The sequence below is a fragment of the Mustela putorius genome, unplaced genomic scaffold, assembly GCF_011764305.1.
Source record: "Mustela putorius furo isolate JIRA1106 unplaced genomic scaffold, ASM1176430v1.1 tig00000139_pilon_pilon_pilon, whole genome shotgun sequence".
Classification (NCBI taxonomy): Eukaryota; Metazoa; Chordata; class Mammalia; order Carnivora; family Mustelidae; genus Mustela; species Mustela putorius.
The window spans coordinates 6,836,263-6,857,219 of record NW_025421293.1 but is presented as its reverse complement, the minus strand read 5'-3'; the positions used below and the strand labels follow the sequence as shown (position 1 = coordinate 6,857,219).

Below are 20,957 nucleotides of genomic sequence, written 5' to 3'. Positions count from 1 at the left end.
AAGGTCTGGGTCTTCCAGCTTCTGGGGAGCCTGGGAAGGGGCAGCAGGACCAGCTCCCCCTCCAGCTCCCGCAGGGATGGGGCAGGAGCCTTAGACAAGGATGAGCCCCTTGTGTGCTATCCTAGGTCGGGGCTCAGAGGTCATACACACCGTCCTCACTGAAGTTAACAGTACCGGGCTGTGAGTTTGTAAGGTCGTAAGAGAGTAAAGTGGACATCCCAAAAAAATAATAATTACGTGAGGTTTACACATATATCAGATCGTCATATTGTACACCTAACACTAACACAAAGTTCTAAGTCGATCGTATCTCAAGAAAACTGGAACAATGGGTGACTAGGGGGCTCAGTAGTTTAAGCCTCTGCCTTCGGCTCAGGTCATGATCCCAGAGTCCTGGGATCGAGCCCCACATCGGGTTCTCTGTTCAGCAGGGAGCCTGCTCCGCCCCCCCCCATCTCTCTGCCTACCTGTGATCTCTCTATGTCAAATAAATAAATAAAATCTTAAAAAAAAAAAAAGGGGGGAGCCTGGGTGGCTCAGTGGGTTAAAGCCTCTGCCTTCGGCTCAGGTCATAATCCCAAGATACTAGGATCGAGCCCCAAGTGGGGCTCTCTGCTCAGCAGGGAGCCTGCTTCCTCCTTCTGTCTCTGCCTGCCTCTCTGCCTACTTGTTATCTCTGTCTGTCAAATAAATAAATTTTTTTAAAATTTAAAAATAAATTTAAAAAATAATTTAAAAAAATAGTTAAAGAAAAAAAGAAAAGAAAACTGGAACAAAATGGATTAAAATGCACCCATACCAGTCTCCTCAAAAATTTAAAAATAGGGGTGCCTGGGTGGCTCAGTCATTAAGCATCTGCCTTTGGCTCAGGTCATGATCTCAGGGTCCTGGGATCGAGCCCCGCATCAGGGTTCCTAATCTGCAGGAAGCCTGCTTCTCCTTCTCCCACTACCCCCTGCTTGTGTTCCCTCTCTCACTGCGTCTCTTTCTGTCAAATAAATAAATAAAGTCTTAAAAAAAAAAAAAAGACCCTGTTTCCAGTTCTTTTTTTTTTTTTTTAAGATTTTATCACAAGCAGGCAGAGAGGCAGGCAGAGAGAGAGGAATAAGCAGGCCCCCTGCGGAGCAAAGAGCCCAATGTGGGGCTCCATCCCAGGACCATCATGACCTGAGCCGAAGGCAGAGGCTTTAAGCCACTGAGCCACCCAGGTGCCCCTACAAACAGGGTCTTTTTTTTTTAATATACTTTTTTAAGATTTTATTTACTTATTTAAGAGAGAGACGTGAGAGAGAGCATGAGCGAGGAGAAGGTCAGAGAGAGAAGCCGACTCCCCATGGAACAGGAAGCCCGATGTGGGAGTCGATCCCGGGACTCTGGGACCATGACCTGAGCCGGAAGGCAGTCGTCCAACCAACTGAGCCACCCAGGCGTCCCTAAAAATAGGGTCTTGAAAAGATATCTGCACCGCCATGTTCACGGCTGTGTTACTCACAATAGCCAAGATTTAGAAGCAACCTTAATGCCCATCAACGGGCGAATGGACAAAGATAATAGGATACACGCGGACACGTTCACAATCGCGCAATGCAATATTATCTTGCCCTGCAAAAGACGGGACTCCTGGGGGTGCCTGGCTGGCTGAGTCGGTAGAGCATGTGACTCTTGATCTCAGGATCCTGAGTTCAAGCCCCAAAATGGATGTTAGTGTTTACTGGAAAAAAAAAAAAAAACCAAGAAAAGAAAAGGAGGAAATCCCGTCATGTGCTACAACATGAATGAAGCCTGAAGCCATCACGCTCCGTGAAATAAACCAGTCGCAACAAGGCAAACACCGCATGCTTCCTTGTACATGGGAGACCTAGTCGTCAGGATCTTAGAATTAGAAAGTAGGATGGTGGCTGCTGGGGCTGGAGATGGGAGGAGAGGCAGACAACTTGTTGTTTGGTGGGTAGAGAGTTTCAGTTTCGCAAGATGAGAAAGTTCTGGAGGTGTGTTGCACAACGGTGTGAATGTACTTCTCACTGCTGAGCCCTTTCCTTAAAAACTCATTTGGATGGGGGCGCCTGGGTGGCTCAGTGGGTTAAGCCTTTGCCTTCAGCTCAGGTCATGATCTCAGGGTCCTGGGATCGAGTCCCGCATCGGGCTCTCTGCTCGGCGGGGAGCCTGCTTCCCCCTCTCTCTCTGCCGGCTTCTCTGCCTACTTGTGATCTCTCTCTCTCTCTGTTAAATAAATAAATAAAGTATTTTTTTAAAATGCAGATATACCCCAATTTCATGTGTGTATTTTGGTCATAGGAACGTTTGAAAACGATGTTATAACTTAGCTTCTGGAAACCATTTGGGTACCAATCACTGCTGTGACTTGCTGCTGGCCTGGATTTTTCTACAAACATCACGCATTCTTGGGAATCTTGGGAATTTTTCCCAAGTGAGAAAATGTGACCTACAAATTGTTTTCGTGCTCAGGGACATGCTTTGAAACACTAAATGTAACAGTAAGGGACGCTGACATGGTATGACATTTAGAAGAAATTTAAGTAAACTTTTGTGATCTTTTTACATTTGGGGGTTTTCTTTTATTTTTTCTTTTTTTATTTTTTGCCCCAACCAGACCATGTGCATTTGTGCATTTTCCTGAGTTGGAGGCCCCAAGCCCACTGTCGCTTGGAGACAACTGTCGCTGCCCAGAAGAAAGGCCTTTTGGTGACGCCCTACCATCCTCCCCCCTGAGGCTGTGACTGCTGGTGCCTGTCCAGTCCACTAGGAGGTGACAGGCCGGGGTATTACGCTAAGGTATTACCATGAAGGCATATTAGAGAAAGTGGGTCAGAGGAAGGAGCAGGGAACTGCGAGGCAGCTCCGCAGTTGTGCTGAAGGAGGTGAGGACAGCCCCCACACAAAGGTTAGAGAGGCCCAGCTGCACCCCCGGAAATTCTGGGCGCAGGACCCTGGACTGAACTCGGGGCCACCGGGAGCCCTAGCAGGCTGTGGGCTGGGTGGCAGCAGTGGGTTAAGCCTCTGCCTTCGGCTCAGGTCATGATCTCAGGGTTCCTGGGATCAAGCCCCGCAGCAGGGCTCTCTGCTCAGCAGGGAGCCTGCTTCCTCCTCTCTCTCTGCCCGCCTCTCTGCCTACTTGTGATTTCTGTCTCTGTCAAATAAATAAATAAATAATCTTTAAAAAAAAATAAAAAATAAAAAATAAAACCAAGGCCCACAGTGAAGAGGGTGGGTCCTGGAGAAACGACGCTGGGTTCAAAACCTGAATCCGCCGCTCCGATAGGATTTGCTGTGTGGTTCTGGGCAAGTAACTCTGTCTCTCTGGGCCTCCCTTGCCTAATGTATAAAGTGCGCCCCAGAGAGTGGCTGTCCCACTCATCAGAGCGGGCTGAGGTCACCAAACCTCGGGAGGCACCTTCTCATGCTGAGCACACGAGGGCCATTCTCTGTCATCCCCCATTCCTGACTGAGGAGACCTCAGAGTGAGCCCCGGCTGTGTGAGGGCCGGCCCTTGTCACCCCGGGTCCCCTCCATGGAGCTGCCCCCTCTTTGCACGGCCCCCACCTCCCTGAGGGGACCGAGAAGAGACCTCCCTCAGAGAGAAAGACAGAGAGAACTAGGGGGAGAAAGACAGAAGCAGAGAGAGACCGGAAGTCAGAACGGGGAAAGACAGGAAAAGGGGGAACATCCTGACCCCTGGACTGAGGGAGGGGCAGAGGGAAGGAGAATATTGTCCCTCCCCAATTGTCCCCAGGGACTCCTTGCTGATGGGGGGACAACAGCTTGCAGGCCTCTCTGGGCATCCCCAGGTGGCCAAGAATGGTCTTGGGCAGAAGTCAAGGTGAGCAGAGGCAGGCACAGGGCCGGTGACAAGTGTCCCTCAGGTGCCCTGTGTGCATGGGGATCCCAATAGCAGCAAAGGGTGGCTGCCAGCAGGGAGCTCAGAGGCCCCTTTCTGTTAACCCCCTCAGCCTCCACCCCTGTGGGTGAAAACTACTTTTCCGCCTCCCCAAAGTGGGAAACTGAGGCATGGCAAGACAACTGAGAAACCAGGAGCTTCCGGTGTTGAAAGCTGCAGGCAGGGAGTGCACAGCCTTGGGTCCGGGAGCAACCAAAAGCACAGCCTTCCTATGGAGGGTAGAGGTGTTCCTGGTGGGCTTCCCGGAAGAGGTGGCCCCAGGCTGGCCTTGAAGAAGTGGGGATGGGGCCAGGAAGTGCGGGTGAAGGCGCCAGTCTCAGGTCTCAAGCAGGGACAGCCCAAGGCTGCGGGGAGAGCATGACTGCAAGGAGACCCCGGCTCAAAGGGCCCTGACGGGGCCTCTCCGGGCTCCGAAGGGTCAAAGATGTCGTGTGAGGCAGGGACTTGGCGGCAGCCGGAACGTAAACCTGCTGTGGCTTCTGGCGCCACCGCCTCCCTGCTCCAGCTCGGCACAGGCCCAGGCCGGGCTGACAGGAACCAGGAGTCCTGGGGGACCGGACGTGGGGGCAGCTCCCCGGTCTGGGCCCGACTCCCGCGCAGAGAGCTCCCGCACACCCTTCCCGCGCCAACGCCCCTCCCGGCAGCGCTCCCCATCACCCCCTCCTCCACTCCTCTAACTCAGGGGGCCCTGGCCTCGGCTCACTGGGGTCCCCTGCCCTAGCCAACCCCAGAAAGACCCCCACCAACCTCCTATCTTCTGTATGACTTTCCCCCCTTCCCCTGCTGGACCCCACACACTCTTCCCGACACGGGCAGCCCGCCGATGGGTGAGGAGGGCGGGGGGTTGGGGGGTGGGGACCAGCTCCTGTCAGGGCAGGGCCTCCGCCTGCTGGTCTCTACGTCTGTGATGCTGATCAGTGCAGACTCCTTGGACGCTTACGAGTAAACACGGACCCTTTCTCAGGCAGTAAAACACACACGTCTTAACTGTACAGCTGGAAGGATTTCTACGCATGCTTACACCTGGGTAACCCTCCCCCAGGCCAAGGTCTAGAACATTCCCAGCCCCGAGCTGGCTTCCTCGTGCCCCGGTCCAGTCCCTGCCCCCCACCATGGACAACCTCTGTCCTGACAGTGAGTCTTGCCTGCTTCTGACCTTTATCTGGATGGAATGTCACAGAATACAGCCTCTGTGCCTGGCTTGCCACGATCTCCTTCTCCCTTGGCCCGTGCAGGGCCCCCTGTGCTGTGCTCAGCCTGGGGCTGTCATGGATAAGATGGCCATGAACGTGAGTCCTTCCCGTGTCTTCTGCGGGACCCTCGAGCTGTCTTCTCTCGGGGAAATACCTTTGAGCAGCATCGTGGGGTTCTAGGGTAGAATCCTGAACAGGTCAACTCTAAAGGCCCCGCCCTGGGCATTGCACACCTGTCCCCACTTCTCCCCAGTGGACCCACCAGATGGCCTCTCCACCTCCCTCCAACGGCCCTGTAGAGGAAACTTGAGCTATTTCCACCTTGTTGGGCAGAACAGGGCAGCTCTGATCTCGTCCCCACCGTCCTGTGGTCTAAGGGCCCCCCCGCCCCCATCATAGCTGAAGGGCCCACAGGATTGGTCGGCAGACACAGAGCCCTTCCTTACCTCGAACGGGACACAAAAATCTTCCCTGAGCATCTCCTGTGGCACTTCAGGACAGTCTACCTGGGGTCTTTCTACTTGGGGTCTGTCCCTCTGTCCTGGCCACCCTCCCTCGCATAGGACAGGCACTGTGTCTAAGCTGTTCCTGCCCCCAGAGCCCAGCACACGGCCTGGGGAGGACGACAAACATCTGGGGACAGAGAGGAAGGTCTGGAGATGAACATCTGCACCTTGGGGACCAAGCCTAAAGATGGAGACTAGGGGTCCAGTCTGCTGCTTTCAATGTCCTGGGTCCTTAACGCAGGCCTGGCATCCCTCCCGGGTCAGAGCTCCTTCTTCCCTTCCACCTGCCAACCAAGCCTTAGGCTCACGGCTGGTGAGTTAGGGACCGCCAAAGCTGTGTCAGTCCACCTCCCAGCAACCCTGGTTGGAGCAGGGGAGCCATGGGGAGAGAAGAGGTCTCTGACATTTTTGGAGACTCCCCAGTTGGAGGGGGGCGTGTCCCCTGGCCAGTGGGAGGGGCCGAGCAGTGGCCCTAGGGACACGGGCAGTCAGGTTCCGTGACCAGAGGTGCCCTCGCCCACCCCACCCTTGGCCTTCAGCCCAGACCCAGGTTCCTGACTTCCCAGAAGTGCATCTCCTGAGTGGAATTCTGTGCTTTGCTCTCATTAACCTCCTGAACCCTGCAGAAAGTGGTGGAAACGCCCTGCTTCCTCCTCCCACTACGGCAGCTGGGGGTGGGAGCCAGGGGAAGGTAAGGGGACCGTCCAGGCTGCTGTCCAGATCGGAGGCAGGGGTGGGAGGGCTGGGCACCCCGTCTCCCCTCCGAGAGCCCTGTGGCTCAGCTCTGAGACCTTCTCCCCCCAACCCCTGAGCTGGGTTTCCTCCCCTGATGGCCCTCACCATGCATCTATTTCTTCATTTCTAAAATGAGCCTATCACGGCCTTGCCTGAGGATTTGGAGGTTCACATGTGAATTGTTTGGTAGATACTTGGTAGTAGGTGCCGTGCAGGAGTCAGCCGGTCCTCTGACTCACGGTGCCCTCCGTGTGTGGTATCCGATGGGCTGGGCTGGAGGGGCCGGGGGTGGCCGACAAGGCTGTGCAAGTTTCCCGTCTGTTTCCACCACTCCCCATCTGTCTCTCCTGGCCCCTTCACCCCACCAGGGGTGGATGGGGTCCCCCCGCTTTGGGAGCAATCAGGAGATATTCTTGGAGTCCTTGAGATTTAGTCGGGGGACAAACTTGCCGTGGAAGGGGTCACAGGTGGCCACAAGGAAAAGGTCGACATTTAAGCTGGGCTTGAATGACGGGGAGGGTTTGGGCTCCCCGTGAAGGTGATGGGAGGTGGGACTAGCAGCAGGAGAGCAAGGGACACATCATGTGATGTGTGAGCCCTTGGCCCGTCAAGATGGCACAGGGACCTTGGACGTGACTCTGGGCAGCTCAAACCCTGCCACCCCAGGAAGCAGAGATTTTGGTCCTGTAACAGCACGTCCCCAGGGGGACCCCAGGAGAGCCTGCTTCTTGGCCTGGGACTCACCAGTGCGTCCTGGGACAGTGGAGGAGTCCTTGGCTGGACTGTCCTCCTGGAGAGAGGCCTCCCAATTAGGTGGCTGGGACCCCAGAGAGACCCGTCTCTCAAGTGGGGTTGCATTTTTGTGCCCCAGGATGGAAACACCCGCGAAGAAGCTTAAGTTGGTGGGGCCAGATGCAGAAGCAGCCCACGCCCGGACTCCAGGACTCGCGGATCCCTTCCTCTCCAGGGCCTCATCGCCCTTCCCACCTGCCTGGCTTCGGGCACACCCCTCGTGTGAGCCAGCATTCCCAGCAGAGCCCTAGGTCCCACGCTAGGAATGGGGTACAGATGCACACTTGCAGGGAGTGGGGGGCGGAGCCTCCTGATTTCCCATGACTGTCCATTGGGCCACCTGGGTTCCTGCTGTAGGGGACAACCGGGGTCTGGATGGGGGCCAGGGCATGGAGATGGGGAGGTTGGAGGCTGCAAAGGGCCCTGGGAGCAGGGCCCGTGGGCGAGGGGCTCCGAGGAGAGGCTCTGAGATCATGACCTGAGCCGAGACCAAGAGTCAGACGCCCACCCGACTGAGCCACCCAGGCGCCCTGGAACATCTTATGTTTTTGTAACATGTTCTGGTCAACCACACCTGAGGCCACGCTGATGGGATGACCTTCATGAGAGGCTGGAAGTGGTGAGTTCCATCACCAACGGCCAATGATTTCATCAGTCGCGCCTCCGTGAGGGAAGCCCCCACAAAGACCCTAGCCGATGGGTTCTGGCTTCGGAGAGCTTCTGGGGGGGCGGCCCCGCTGGGAGGGCGGTGCGCCCCGAAAGGGCATGCAAACTCCATGCCCCCGCCTCCCCCACCTCTCCCTGTGCATCTCTTCTAGTCTGCCCCCGAGTTGTAGCCTTTATAATAACCCGGTAATGGCAAGGAGACTATTTTCCTGAGTTCTGTGCGTCCTTCTAGCAAGTGACCCAGTCCGAGGATGGGGTCATGGGAACCTCCGCATCGTAGCGGCGTTGGACAGAAGTGGGGGTATCCTGGGCACCCAGTCCTTGATAGCGCTGTCTGAAGTGAGGGGACAGTCTTGGGGTGCAGTCCTCTGGCTTCTGGTTTGGTGAGGTCAGCTGGAGCCACCAGCGTGAGGGGTATTTCTCCCCTGTCCCCCTCCCCCCTTCTGGAGGTTGAGTTCTTTTATCTACAGCCCCTAGGTCTGGGGGGCAGACCCTCCCCCAGGACTCCTGCTCACTGGTTCTGGAAGCACCACTCCCTCCCGTGGGCCCCTCGGGTACGGGAGGGCTGGGCAGCCCCGGTTGTTGGCTGCCTTAGCACTCTGACCACACCTTTGTAAACATTTCCTGCAGCGTGCCATCTGTCTCCTGCTAGGCCTGACCCTACAGGACATTGATTTGTGCAGTGAGGAACTTAGTCGCCCAGCTCAACCCTCCCTTTTTACATAAGGGGAAACTGAGGACCAGAGAGGGTAACCAATAGGTCCAGAGTCACCCAGCCCCGGGGTTAGGGCTCATGGCTGCTCCAGAAAGGCTCTGGCGAGGCCAAGGCTGACCTAGGCAGGGCGTGGAAGCCTGTTTGTCCCCCTCCCCTCCCTGCCTTTCCCAGCCTGACTCCCCCATGGTCACGTGAGCACTTCCTCCAGAGCAGGACCAGATGTGTCTGCAAGGGCTAGTAAACCAGCGAGGGCCATTCACACCTCCCAGAAAGAGGCACCTGGGAACCCAGCCACTGCCTTCCTTCCCCGCCTCCAGCCCCCAGGGCACGCAGCACAGGCTGTCCTCCAGCTCCCTGCCAACCCTTACCCTAACCTCAAGCCACCCCAAACCTGCCCATCCACCAGCCCCTGGTGGCCCCAGGGCCTTTGCATATGCTGTTCCCCCCCAACCTGAGCACCCTTCCTGCGTCACCTGGCACAGGGCTGCTCCTTCTCCAACGCTACACGTGCCCAGAAAGCCTCTCCTGAAGCCCCATCTGGATCTCTGGTGCCAGCGTCCCCGCCGTCCTTGAAGGGCTGGTGTCCCTCTCCTCCCCGTACAGCACGGGGCGTCTTGAGGGCAGGACACTGTGTGGGGCATCTCCCGCCTTGGGGAGCCTGGCACAGAGCGGGGCTGATGGTCACAAATGCGGGACACCCCAGCACTCAGTTTGGAGCCAGGGTCGGCTTCACCGACGTACCCTGCCCCCCACGCCCAGAGTGAGCCTCTCGGGCTGGCCGGCAGCTTAGAGGTTCTGAGCCCTCCAGCCAGAGGGGCAGCCACAGGGAGGACGCTGGGAAGATGGGGCAGCCAGTGGCAGACATACGCAGCCTCCCAGGGAGGCTGGGGACAGGGGTTCAGGGGGACTGCTCAGCCTCTCAACAACTCAGATGGGCTCGGGGATGCTGGGGACATTTATTTCTGACAAGGACAGACCCAACTGGGGGCAAGGACCCCCTCCTCCCACCCTCACTCAGAAACGCTCTCTTCCCGGGGCTCCCGAAGAGGCAGGATCTGTAGCCGGGACCGGGGCGGAGGCTGAGGGGCAGACGAGGACCCCTCAGGAGCCCCCCGTGGCTGGAGGGCTGGTCACGTGGTGGGTGTCATATCTTCTCACGCACACCGACTGCTCTGGGCCCGAAATGGGAGTGGTCCCGCAGGTGTCATAGCTTCAGGGGAGGGGAGACAAGATGAATTTAGGGCTCACGCCAAGTCCTACAGCTTGGAGTTCTAGGCATAGGAGCTTTGGGGGAAACTGAGGCTCTGCTGCTCTCTTGTCTTCCCCAGATCCAACCCACACCGGCCTTCCCCTTTCCTCTAGGAAGCTGCAGGCACCGCCGGTTCACCAGGCCCCAGCATCCGAGCTCCAGATGAAGTTTGGAGGCAAAACTCAGGACTTGAACTAAAAGCCATTCTCGCCTTGGATGTATCCCACTGGGGTGTCGGCGGCGAGCCCCCCCACTCGCAATTCCGGCTGCCGCCGCCAGGGGGCGAGTGGGGCGCGCTCCAGTGTGGACACGCCCCTGCCCCCACTGTCTCCCGCGGGGCCACGGGCAGGCGAGAGGGACAAAGGAGGAGTTCAAGCCTGCGCACACACACCCGCCACCTGCGGTCTTCTGGGGAGGGAGGGGGAGGGACATAAGACGTGGTTCCAGCCAGAGACCCCACCCCTCCCAGGGGGCCGAGACCCTGTCCACTTACCAGGTGTAGATGAGCAGCGCCAGGAGGGCGGTGAGGAGGACAGCCAGCAGGACAGACAGAATGGCGATGATGACCACGGTGCCCGCGCTTTGGGGCCCTGGGGCAGCCTGCAGTGCCTCAGCTGAGGGGCGTGAAGGGGGCGCCCCAGGGAGGAGAGACTTGACCTGAGCAAGGGGACCTGGAACAGCCTCCAGACCCACCCTCCCTCTCCCCAGCTTGGGGCGCCCAGCACCTGCAGACAGCTCAGTGGTAGTGGTGCCTCTGATGGGGGGCTGGCCCATTCTCCCCAGCCCAGCCCAGCCTTGGGAGCCCCTGCAGGCCCCGCGGCCCCCAGCCCCAGTGTTTGACCTCATTTAGCACCCCCCCCCCATACCTTGCTGCAAGCGGGTCTCGCTGGACCACTCCGTCTCAGCCACAGGTCCCCTGTCACTCATTACCAGGAACTTCACTCTGAGAAAGAGACCCAGGATCGGGGGTGAGGCCTCTGGCCCCTGGCACCTGTCTGTGTGACCCCTTGACTCCCAGGGCCTGGGGACTACGGGGAAGAGGAGACAGGACCTAAAAGCCAGCCTTAGAACCCTCCAGAAGGGGCTCCAATTCCAGTTGTGACATTTCCCAGCTGTGTACTCCTGGGTGCCTCCTTCACCCTCTCTGGGCCTTTAAAGTCCTCACGGAGGAAATGTGTGTGTGGAATGGTCTAGATCCCCAGCACTCAGCATCCATGACTCAAGCCCCGAATGAGGGGAGATGGGGCTGGGGCACACCCTGTCTGGACAGAGAAACTCCACCTGCTGGGTCCAGAAGGCCTGTGGGGGTTGAGGCTCAAGTGGGGGGCCCTGGCTGGAGAAAGAAGGGAGACTTTCCCCCAAGACCTCCCTGAGGACCCCTGGGAGCTGCCCCAGGCTGAGGTTAGGGCCCCCAGGCTGAGGTTAGGGTCCCGCGGTAGCTCACCGGTAGGGGCCCGGGCCTGGCAGCGGGGCGTTGCAGCCCCGTTTGGCCAGGGAACAGCTGGTGTCGTTGCCAACGCGGAGGACGCGGAGCTGGTTCCCAGTCTGGTTGCCCGGATAGAGGGCCCGGTGGGCCATCAGTGTGAGGTAGTAGCCCCTCCGGGGGAAGTCGGCAGGGGCTGGGATGTCCTCAACCCTCTGTGGGGCTGTGAAGCTCTGGGTGGCTGAGGGTAGCCACCCGTCAGATGGCGCGGGCTGCCGGGGGCAAGGGGTCCACCCCCTCCCGCCAGGCCAGACAGCCCTCCTGCCACATCCCACTCCCAGACCTGCCTCCCCTCCCCCCATACCTGCGGCTCCTCCCAGGCTTCCCGCCCATCTCACGGAGGGATAACCAAGGCCTGTGCCCCCGCAGCACCCACCATGGCTGTGGGCCACCACCAGCCAGATGGCGTCCAAGTCAGAGATGTTGAGGCGACTGAACTGGCCCCTTGGCTGCTCCAGCGTGAAGGTAGACTGGGTGAGGGTCCCTGCCAGGCTGGGGCTTGCGAGCTGGGGCACATAGCGGATGTGCTCTGGGGCAGACAGAAGGGGCTCAACAGGACAACCAAGCCCCCACAGCCCAGTCTGAGGGAGGAGTCGTGGTCCTGGAAGCCCCAACCTGAGGGCCCAGTCTGAGGGGGAAGGCACAGACCGGATTTGGGATCCCTGATCTGAGGGGGGCCTGGAGGCTTCTCCCGGAGGCTGTGGGCAAACACTAATGCGGAGGGCTCCCTAACAAGTCTGTGCCCGTGGGACACGGGTGGGTGGCCTGAGGCCAGCCCCTGCCCCCTGCCTTGCTGACTTACTAGGGTTAGGCACTGTGGGAGGCCAGGAGGGAGGTCCTGCTGCACCTGTCACTGGGGTCCCTGCCTAGGGTGGGGCCTGGGGAAGGCTTGGAGGCACAGGAGGCCCCGCCCCCAGCAGCGTACACAGTCCTAGGGAAGGGGTCTTAGGCCTCGTTGGAGTGAGACTCTGATTTTGGGGAGCCTGAGCCTAAACCCTAGACTGGACTTGACAGGCTCCAGTGACCTTGAGCTCTGGCACTCCACCGCCTCCCCCAGGATCCGGGCTGGTTTGCCTAAAGAGAGGATTGAGGGGCTTGGAGGCTGAGGGGTCACACAGGAAGTTTCCCACCAAGACCCCAGGCCCAGACGTGCGCCTCCTGGAGGTGTCCTGGCTGAGAGGGGGGGATTTCCTCCTCCCACCCCGCCCCAGGCACCTTCCCCTTCTGGATCTTCTCTCGCCCCGGGGCGGGGGTGGGGGGGTGGGGGACAGGGGTGTGGGGGGGGCGGGGACTCAACTTCGGTGCCAAGAAGGCTCCCCTGAGGGCACTGCCCCTCCTCTCTCCAACCCCCAACACTGAAGGGCAGCAGAAAGGGGAGGCGGCTTTCCTGCCAGTCTCCAGAAGCCTCTCCCTCTTGGTATGATTCATTTCCATTTCATTCTGCTCCAAAGGGTCAAGGCCAGACCTCTCCTTCCTCAGAGCCCCCGCTTCTGTCCCTGAGGCCCTGGGGACCCTGCATCCAGCAGGCACTTACTGTCCACTTAACGACGGAGAAGGAGCGGGGAAGCCCAGATGGGGGGAGCTACCCCTTTAAGCGCCTCCAGTTTACGAGCCCACAGTGACCTGAACCCCAGGAAAGCTTCCTTGGGGGGCGCTGTCCTTGTCTTTAAGTCTCCCCTCAGGGACAGGAAGGAAGGGAAAGAGGGGAGGGGGGAACCGGTGAGAATGGATGGGGGTTCAGGGTGCGAACCCTAAAAAGAGGGAGGAAGCATTGTCCACTCTCCCGTGGGGACAGATGTCTGTCTTGTGACCTCTCTGGTGGGCCATCTCTCCTGACCCACCCAGGACCCAGTCCCCCGACTTGGGGCTCGGGAGGTGGCTGGGGGAGGTGGTCTGTCTCCCGAAGCCAGGGGCACGGTGCCCCGGGCCCCTTTACTCACCCAGGCCTGTCCCTTGATGGAGGCCGGCCAGCAGCAGCAGCAGTGGCATCAGCGGCCAATACTGACCCCGACTGAGGCCCACGGGCAGGCCGAGCATCTGACCGGCTGCCTGTCCCAGCATCTGTCTCCAGAGTCCCAGAGCCTCGACTGTCGGCTAGGGGATGGAGGAGTCTGCTTCTGGTACTTTCTGCCTGCTCCTCCCAGGTGCCCCCTCTCCCCAAACAACTGGTTGGACAGGTTCGGGGCAGAATCTGCTGGCCCTACGGATCTGGCACCCCAGGGAGGGGTCTGAAAGGAACAATCAGCAGCTGGGGCCCAGGACAAGCCCGGACCCTCCCAACCCTGACTCCAGGAGGGCCTGGCCAGGGAGGGCCCCCAGGAAGGAGGCGGTAGCTCCCGGTCCAGGGAGCCCCAGTGACAGCCCTGTCAACAGTCCCAGCCCGGCACCTAGAGCGCCCCCACCCTGCACCCCCTACCCCCCCCCCCCCTTGCTGAAGGGAGTTACCCTCCAGGGGCTTGTCCAAGTTCGCCCAGCCAGCGTGGGGGCAGAGCCTGGATGGGGCAGTCACACCCAGAGGCAAGCTCTGGGGCACTCCCTGCAGCCCGGGCTCTGGAGAGGGGCTCCCCAACACCACCCGTCTTCCTCTCTTTATCCAGGGGACCCACTCGCTCTTCTTCCTCAGCTCTGGCTGCTGCCAGGACAGGGCAATTCTTCCCAGGACAGAAGCGTCCCAGATGGGGTCTGGGGCCAGGAGAGGGGGTGGGGCTGAGCGCCTACTGACCGTCTTTGACCCGGATTGGAGCAGGGGTTCCCCTGCCCCGAGCACCAGCCCTCCTCAGCCCAACCTCTGCCCCTGGCCAGAGCCAGTCTCCTAAAACCCAAACTCCTTTGGGGACTGCTTTAAAAAACATTTACTTATTTATTTATCTAATTTTTTTTCTCCTGAATATTTATTTATTTGAGACACAGAGAGAGAGAGAGCACATGAGCATGAGTGGGAGAGGCACCGGGAGAGGGAGAGAGAGAGAATCCCAGGCAGACTCCACACTGAGCACAGGGCCCAATGCGGGGCTCAATCTCGTGACCCCGAGATCACAACCGGAGCTGAAACCAAGAGTCAGACCCCTAGGCAATTGCAGGACCCAGGCGGCCCTCAAACACATTTTTGAAACAATTATAAATATTCTCGAGTTCTTATAATGCATTTACATGCTATTGGATTGCCAGCCCACATACCCTATTTTTTTTTCCCCCAGAGTTCTTACATGATGCCAATTACCTATTATGGTGAACTTCAAAAGGCTTAAACACTCCCACCTGCTATGTAATTGCCTGCTGGATTTTTTTTGGAAGATTTTATTTATTTATTTGACAGAGAAAGAGAGATCACAAGTAGTCAGAGAGGCAGGCAGAGAGAGAGGGGGAAGCAGGCTCCCTGCTGAGCAGAGAGCCTGATGCGGGGCTCGATCCTAGGACCCTGAGATCATGACCTGAGCTGAAGGCAGAGGCTTCACCCACTGACCCACCCAGGCGCCCCAAGCCTGCTAGTTCTTTGTGACTACCTCTACTAGGACATGCCCGCAGAACGTTTCAGACTTTTCAAGATTTGAAATCACTGCATTTCCATTTGTGATTGGCTCAGCGCCTGGGAAACGGGGGGCCAAAACCAGAGCAAAAGCTCAGGGAAGGCCGAGGAGGGCAGGGTGAGTCCGGGTGGGCGTTGGGCGGGGGGGGGCGGATTGTCTGCCAAAGGGCCACCGAGAGGACCTCTTCAAGGCTTCTGCCACTCAGTCAGTGTTTCCCCAGGCCCTGCTACTTTGCAGATCCCAGTGACCTTCAGTCCTACTTACCCCAGGGGCTGGTGCTGCAGAAACGCCCTCTGGTTGGCCTCGGCGCGTCCCCTAAACGCGCGCCGGACCCCGGGCCGCACCTCCGTCTTCCAGTCGCTGTGAGGTCACGTGCTGTTAATCTCAAGTGCATCCTCACTGCATCCTCACTGCGTACACCTGTGCCCTGCTCCTGCTTCGGGCCCTGGCCCTCCCATACTCGCGGGGTGCAGAGATGGGAGAAGGAGAGTGGGGGGCCCAACCTGAGGGTCTGGGTCAGACCCAGCCCTGGGAGGGCTTTAAGTCCCCCGCTTTTTATTTTTGTAAACTTCTTTTTTCTTAAGATTTTATGTATTTGTTGGACAGACGAGATCACAAGCAGGCAGAGAGGCAGACAGAGAGAGAGGGAGAAGCAGGCCCCCCGCGGAGCAGAGAGCCCCATGCGGGGCTTGATCCCAGGACCCCGGGATCATGACCGGAGCCACGGTCAGGCTCCCTCTCTCTACCTTTTAAAGGCATTGAGAGGGGCGCCTGGGTGGCTCAGTGGGTTAAAGCCGCTGCCTTTGGCTCAGGTCATGGTCCCAGGGTCCTGGGATCGAGCCCTGCATCGGGCTCTCTGCTCAGCAGGGGGGCCTGCTTCTCCCTCTCTCTCTGTCTGCCTCTGTGCCTACTTGTGATCTCTGTCTGTCAAATAAATAAATTAAAAAAAAAAAAGGCATTGAGAGCGGACATCGTAACGGGGAGAGCTTGCTTCATCTTCTTGAAGGCGACTCATCTCCTGGGCTCCCCAGAAGTGGGCAGGGCGGGCATTCTGACTGATCTCATTACACAGATGAGAAACCAGGGCCCAACAGAGAGAGAGAGAGAGAGGCCCTTCCTGCCGCCCGGTGGAGACTGGCCCCAGGTCCAGGTCCGGCCTTCGCAGGACTCTGTCCCTTTCAGATCTGTGTTGCCCCGGCGGGCCGGTGGGAACACGGTGGCCCACACTCTCCTGCTCTGCACGTGGCCCTGAGCTTTCTTTTGTATTTTCCCTCTTCCTGCCCCTGTCCCTCCCTCTCCTGCCCTACCGCCAGGCCCCCTCTGTCCTTGGTTTGGTGTGTGTCCCCATATCACTCCCCTGGGGCTGCTGGGAGATACACGGTGGTCTTGGTCTGTGGCGCCCCACACAAGGAGCCCAGAGGGGTATCTTGGGTTCCCTCAAAGAGCTCTGCCGTGGTAGACGAGAAATATGCTTCTGTTTTTCATAACGAGCCCCTCTCAACCACACCTGAGTTTATGTCAACGAGGTGACATTTGGAATGCTCCCAGGGAACCCCAGGATGGGGGCTGGTGGCCCAGGGAAGCAGCCTGAGGAGAGGACTGGAACTTTCTGCCCCTTCCTTCCTACTCCCAGAGACAGGACTTGGGCTGGTGGTTGAATTAATCCCCAGTGGCCAATGGCTTTGTCGATTATGCCCACATAATCGATGAAGCCTCCATAAAAACCCCAAAACTGGGATGCCTGGCTGGCTCAGTGCATAGAGCACGTGTCCATTGATTGTGGGGTCGTGAGTTCAAGCCCCATGTGGGGTATCGAGCTTACTTTAAAAAAAAAAAAAAAAGGCAAAAACAAAACAAAAAAAGCCCAAACTAGAAAAACGTACCAAAAATATTCTTTTTTCCCCTAGTGATTTGAAATGCCATTTTTCTCATGCACCAAGGACAGAGGCAATTCTCAGCTTAGCCCAGGACAAGCTCCCATACGTACCAGGGGTGTCCGCAGCCCACGCGGGGTACCACCGGCTCACTTTGTCCTGCCAAGCGCAGGTATGAGGTCCCGATGCAGGGCTGGATCCCAGGACCCTGGGATCTGGACCTGAGCCGAAGGCGGACGTTTAACGACTGAGCCACCCAGGCGCCCCATCAGGGCATTTCAGCCACAGCAACTTTACCCTACATGCTACTCGACCACAGAATACATGATTTCCCCCAGCTCTACTAACTGCCTGTATTGTTATCTGACGAATGCCTCTCTTCTGTTAATGGTAACTCCCGCACCATGTCCCCAGCGCCGGGTCCGGGGTCTGGCACCGTAGCTGTGCTCAGGGATGACTTTGATTGCGAATATTGTGCCTTCCCTGCTCTGTGGACCCGGCCAGTTGGCCCGTGGGTACCATCTTGCTTTACGGGATTGGACTGACAACTACCATGTTGTGGCCTCAGGGTAGAACCCAGCTTCTCTGCTGTGTCCCCGCTTCCTGGTCCAGTTGTCCCCAGCCTCAGTGAGTCCTAGCATAAAGGGTGCGGGCCCAGAATGTCCAGAGGGACTGGGTGGGGTTAGGGGGGCATGCCAAGCCCGATCCAATTGTCTGTTCCCAAGGACCTACTTTGCCTTGTACCTTTGGAGTGACTCATGGGACGAGGTAGGCCTTCCGCCAGCCCCCAGACACAGAGCAGCCGTCTAAAGGCTCCCAAAGGCCCACCCAACTCCATGTCCCCAAACAGGCCCCAGCTCCGTGGCAGCCATCACAGCCTGTCCTGTGGAGGTGCACAGGGAGAAGTGGGGCCCTTCCAGGGGCGGCCAGGCTCTTCTCCGCCCTCCCCAGCAGAGCGATGCCCCAGTTAGGCAGTCTGGGGTTTCCTGGCACAGACGGCGGGAGTGCAGGTGACCCAGGCCCTTCCCCCGGCACCAGCGTGCCCTTGGGGCCACTCCCCGAATGCTGACAGAGACCCCTCCGCGCCAATATCAAGGGGGAAAGACCCCAGAGTTCATTGATCCCACCCCGGTCCTGAATCTTTCTACTGCATGGTGGTCCAGCCCCTCCCAGGTCTGCTTGAATACCCCTCAAGACAGGCAGCTCACCACCTACCAGGGCTCATTAAAGCATCCCATACCTGCAATCATAAACCAGAAGGCTCTTTCAGTAGGGGAATGCCTCCTTTGAGTGGAATCGCACAATTTGGGGGCCAAGAGGCCAGCGACCCGGGCTCATTCCTGACCCACCTAAGCCTTGGGTCAAGTCCTCCCTGCTCTGGGCCTACATCACCCCAGCCGGACACAAGGCAGCTGGAGGTTGGAAAACTGACGCCTTTTTAGTCACTATGTCCAGTGCACCTGCTGCACTGTTTACTGAGGGGCTACTATGTGCCAGGACTGCTGTGGGCAGAAGCTCTAAAGGCAAAGTGGGGGCTGGGGAAGGGTGGGTACCTTACCCACTCCTCCCTCCAACAGGCCATCAGAAGACCCCACTCAAAAGAGGTACCCGGGGATGTCTGATGACCTGAGCCCCCTCTCAGCGCCCCATTCCTCCTGCCCATCCCCCCCACCTGTACATCATAGCACTCTGTGCCTTGGGGGGCTCTCCCACTGCCCCGGCCCCATGGATTTGGGGCTCAGTCAAGGACGGGGTTCCAGGCACAGGGGTCGGAGGTCAAGGCTGAGCCTGGGGGTTCCATGAAACACTCGTGGGGGCTCTGAGCCGAGCAGAGGGAGCAGGGCTGGAGACCAGGAGGGAGACGCCAGGATGACTAATGAGGCATTCCTCTCTGTCCCTCAGGGAGAAGAATGGTTGTCAAGGGCAACACATGCTTTCCCGTGGGTAACTCTAGCCTGTGTCACACACAGGGAGTGGGGTTTCGGGGAGGAGGACTGGATGGAGTGTCTGAGCCTAGGAGCTGCGAGGTCTTCACTCATTTTGTGGAGGAGAAACTGAGGCCAGAGCAGGGCTATCTGGTAGGGCTCCCCCAGTAAATTCGGCAGAAAGGACAGTCCTGGGCTTCTGTTTCGTGCTGGGGGCTCTGCCCTGGGAGTCAGGGGCGTCCAGGCTGGACGCAGCGCGGGGTTGGAAGGAGAGGGACATGACATGGTTCTAGAAGCTTCTGGCTTCTGAGGGGCTCAGGGAGGCCACCCAGGAAGCCGGGCCAGGGACAGTGAGCAGGCAGACCCCGGCCTACACCCAAGTGCTCTACCTCCACGAATGTTCTCGCCCACCGGGCTGTATGGTGGGGGGATTAGTCCTCTCGAGCGGCTGTAGCTCAATGCCGTAGACCGGGGAGCTCCAACAAGACTCGGGGTGCCGGGCCGGCCCAGTCGGAAGAGCCTGCCAGCCTTGTCCTTGTCTCGGGGTTGTGAGGTCAAGCCACGTCGGGCCTGGAGCTTATTCAAAACCAAACACCAAGTATCTGTTTTCTCACTCTGGAAGCCAGTGGGCAGGGTTGGGTTCTCCAGAGACCTCGCTCCTTGGCGACCTCACGGCTGCCCAGTGGCGGCCTGGTCCCATGGTCTCTTTCCTCTGCACATGCACCCCTGGTCCCCGTGTCCTCACCTTTTTTTTTTTTTTTTTAAAGATTTTATTTATTTATTTGACAGAGAGATCACAAGTAGGCAGAGAGGCAGGCAGAGAGACAGGAGGAAGCAGGCTCCCTGCTGAGCAGAGAGCCCTATGCGGGGGCTCGATCCCAGGACCCTGAGATCATGACCTGAGCCGAAGGCAGAGGCTTTAACCCACTGAGCCACCCAGACACCCCCGTGTCCTCGTCTTTTATTGAGACACCGGTAGGATTGGATGACGTCCCACTCGAAAGACCTTACTTAATCTCCCCTTTAGAGATCCTACCTACCTCCAAATACAGGAGCATTCTGAGGCACTAGAGCTTACAGCTTCCACATAAGAATTTTCCACAATTCCGGCTCTCAAGTGCATGTGCCTCCTTGTGTGGGGGGGACACTCCCTAAGGACAGGGACTGGATCGGAGCCCTCTGCATGGCCTGGAGGGGGGAGGTCTCTGGGCTGGGTCCCCGGGGCCATTGTCCTTCCCAGAAGTGGGGACTCCAGGAACCGCCGCCTCAGCCCACAGATCACTCCCCCCTTCCCTGCGAGGGAGCGACGGGGTGGGGTAGGCAGGCTGCAGAGGGAGGAGAGAAGTGTGACAAATCCAAGGGCTGGACGCTGGGGAGGCCCTCGCTCCCCCCCACACATTGGCCCTGGGGGCCCTCCTAGAAGGCCGACAGTCACGGAGCCCAGCAAAGTTCCAAAGAGCCCCCAGTGTGTAAAGCACATCCCCCATCCGCCTGGGGCCCAGCCGCCTTCCTGGAGGGACAACTGTCTGTCCAGCTCCTGCCACTCCCTTCGTATGTCTGGGACACTGCCTTTCTGCTCCGTGTCCTCCTAGACCCAGCCCTGGAGAGTTCATGAAAAGGTGTCCCTCCTCCACCAGGACCCGGTCAGCCCCTCACCCACACCCAGGCCCGCCTGCATGGCCCAGGCTCCCAGGCAGCCGGGCTCCCCACCAGCCACACACCCACCGCAGACAGAGGAGTGGGTGCCGTGGCGAGCCCTTCCGGCCCAGGCCGCGGCCGCCATGCCCAGCTTCTGGACACGACCAGCCCAGAAGCTCCCACCGGGGGACCCAAGGAATGCAGTTTCTCCTGCGCTGGGATTTCCAGCGTGATCTCCAACCCCAGCTCCCTCGGGCTTTCCAGGAGCTTCCTAATCTCTTCTAGAACATTCCTTCCCCACTGAGCTCACCAAGGTTGGTTCCTGCTCTTTGTGGCTAAGAACATGCCGGGGCCTGGGGGCCGGAGAGGGGTTTCCAGGCCCTGTGGAGATGGTTTCCTGGGTGGGTGAGAGACCCCACTTCTCCCACCAGTGGAATGTAGTTCTACCCAGTGAAAAATGATTAAGAAGCGATTTATCCAAATGAGAGGAACAGCGAGTGAGGGGACCCATGACAGGCAAGTACATGTCGGGGCTTCTGGTTTTCTTCCCCCCAAATTTTGCCAGTCACAAATTTTTGCTGGTCACGGGGTTTTTCAGGATGATTCAAATGTTCTGAAGTTGGTTCTGATGCACAACTCTGTGAACATGCTAGAAATCAGCAAACTGACCACTTTAGGTAGGTACATTGCACGGTATTTGAATTATATCTCAACGAAGCTGGTATTTTTTTAAAAGAA

The 20,957-nt window shown here is 58.4% G+C and overlaps 1 protein-coding gene across 2 annotated transcripts; it reads right to left on the bottom strand.

Annotated features, from left to right (window-relative positions):
- Window positions 1-9,460: 9,460 nt before the first annotated feature.
- UPK3BL2 (uroplakin 3B like 2) lies at window positions 9,461-13,578 on the bottom strand. 2 transcript variants are annotated; one of them, XM_045074992.1, is made up of 6 exons: window positions 13,196-13,578; window positions 11,632-11,883; window positions 11,217-11,436; window positions 10,639-10,715; window positions 10,266-10,386; window positions 9,461-9,733 (listed from the first exon to the last, which is right to left on the bottom strand). In XM_045074992.1, the coding sequence occupies exons 1-6, from the start codon at window positions 13,314-13,316 to the stop codon at window positions 9,625-9,627; spliced, it is 900 nt and encodes a 299-aa protein (XP_044930927.1). In that variant the 5' UTR covers window positions 13,317-13,578; the 3' UTR covers window positions 9,461-9,624. The 2 variants fall into 2 exon arrangements, with proteins under 2 accessions (XP_044930927.1, XP_004761674.1); XM_004761617.3 differs by having other exon boundaries at window positions 11,632-11,784; window positions 13,196-13,567.
- Window positions 13,579-20,957: the final 7,379 nt, after the last annotated feature.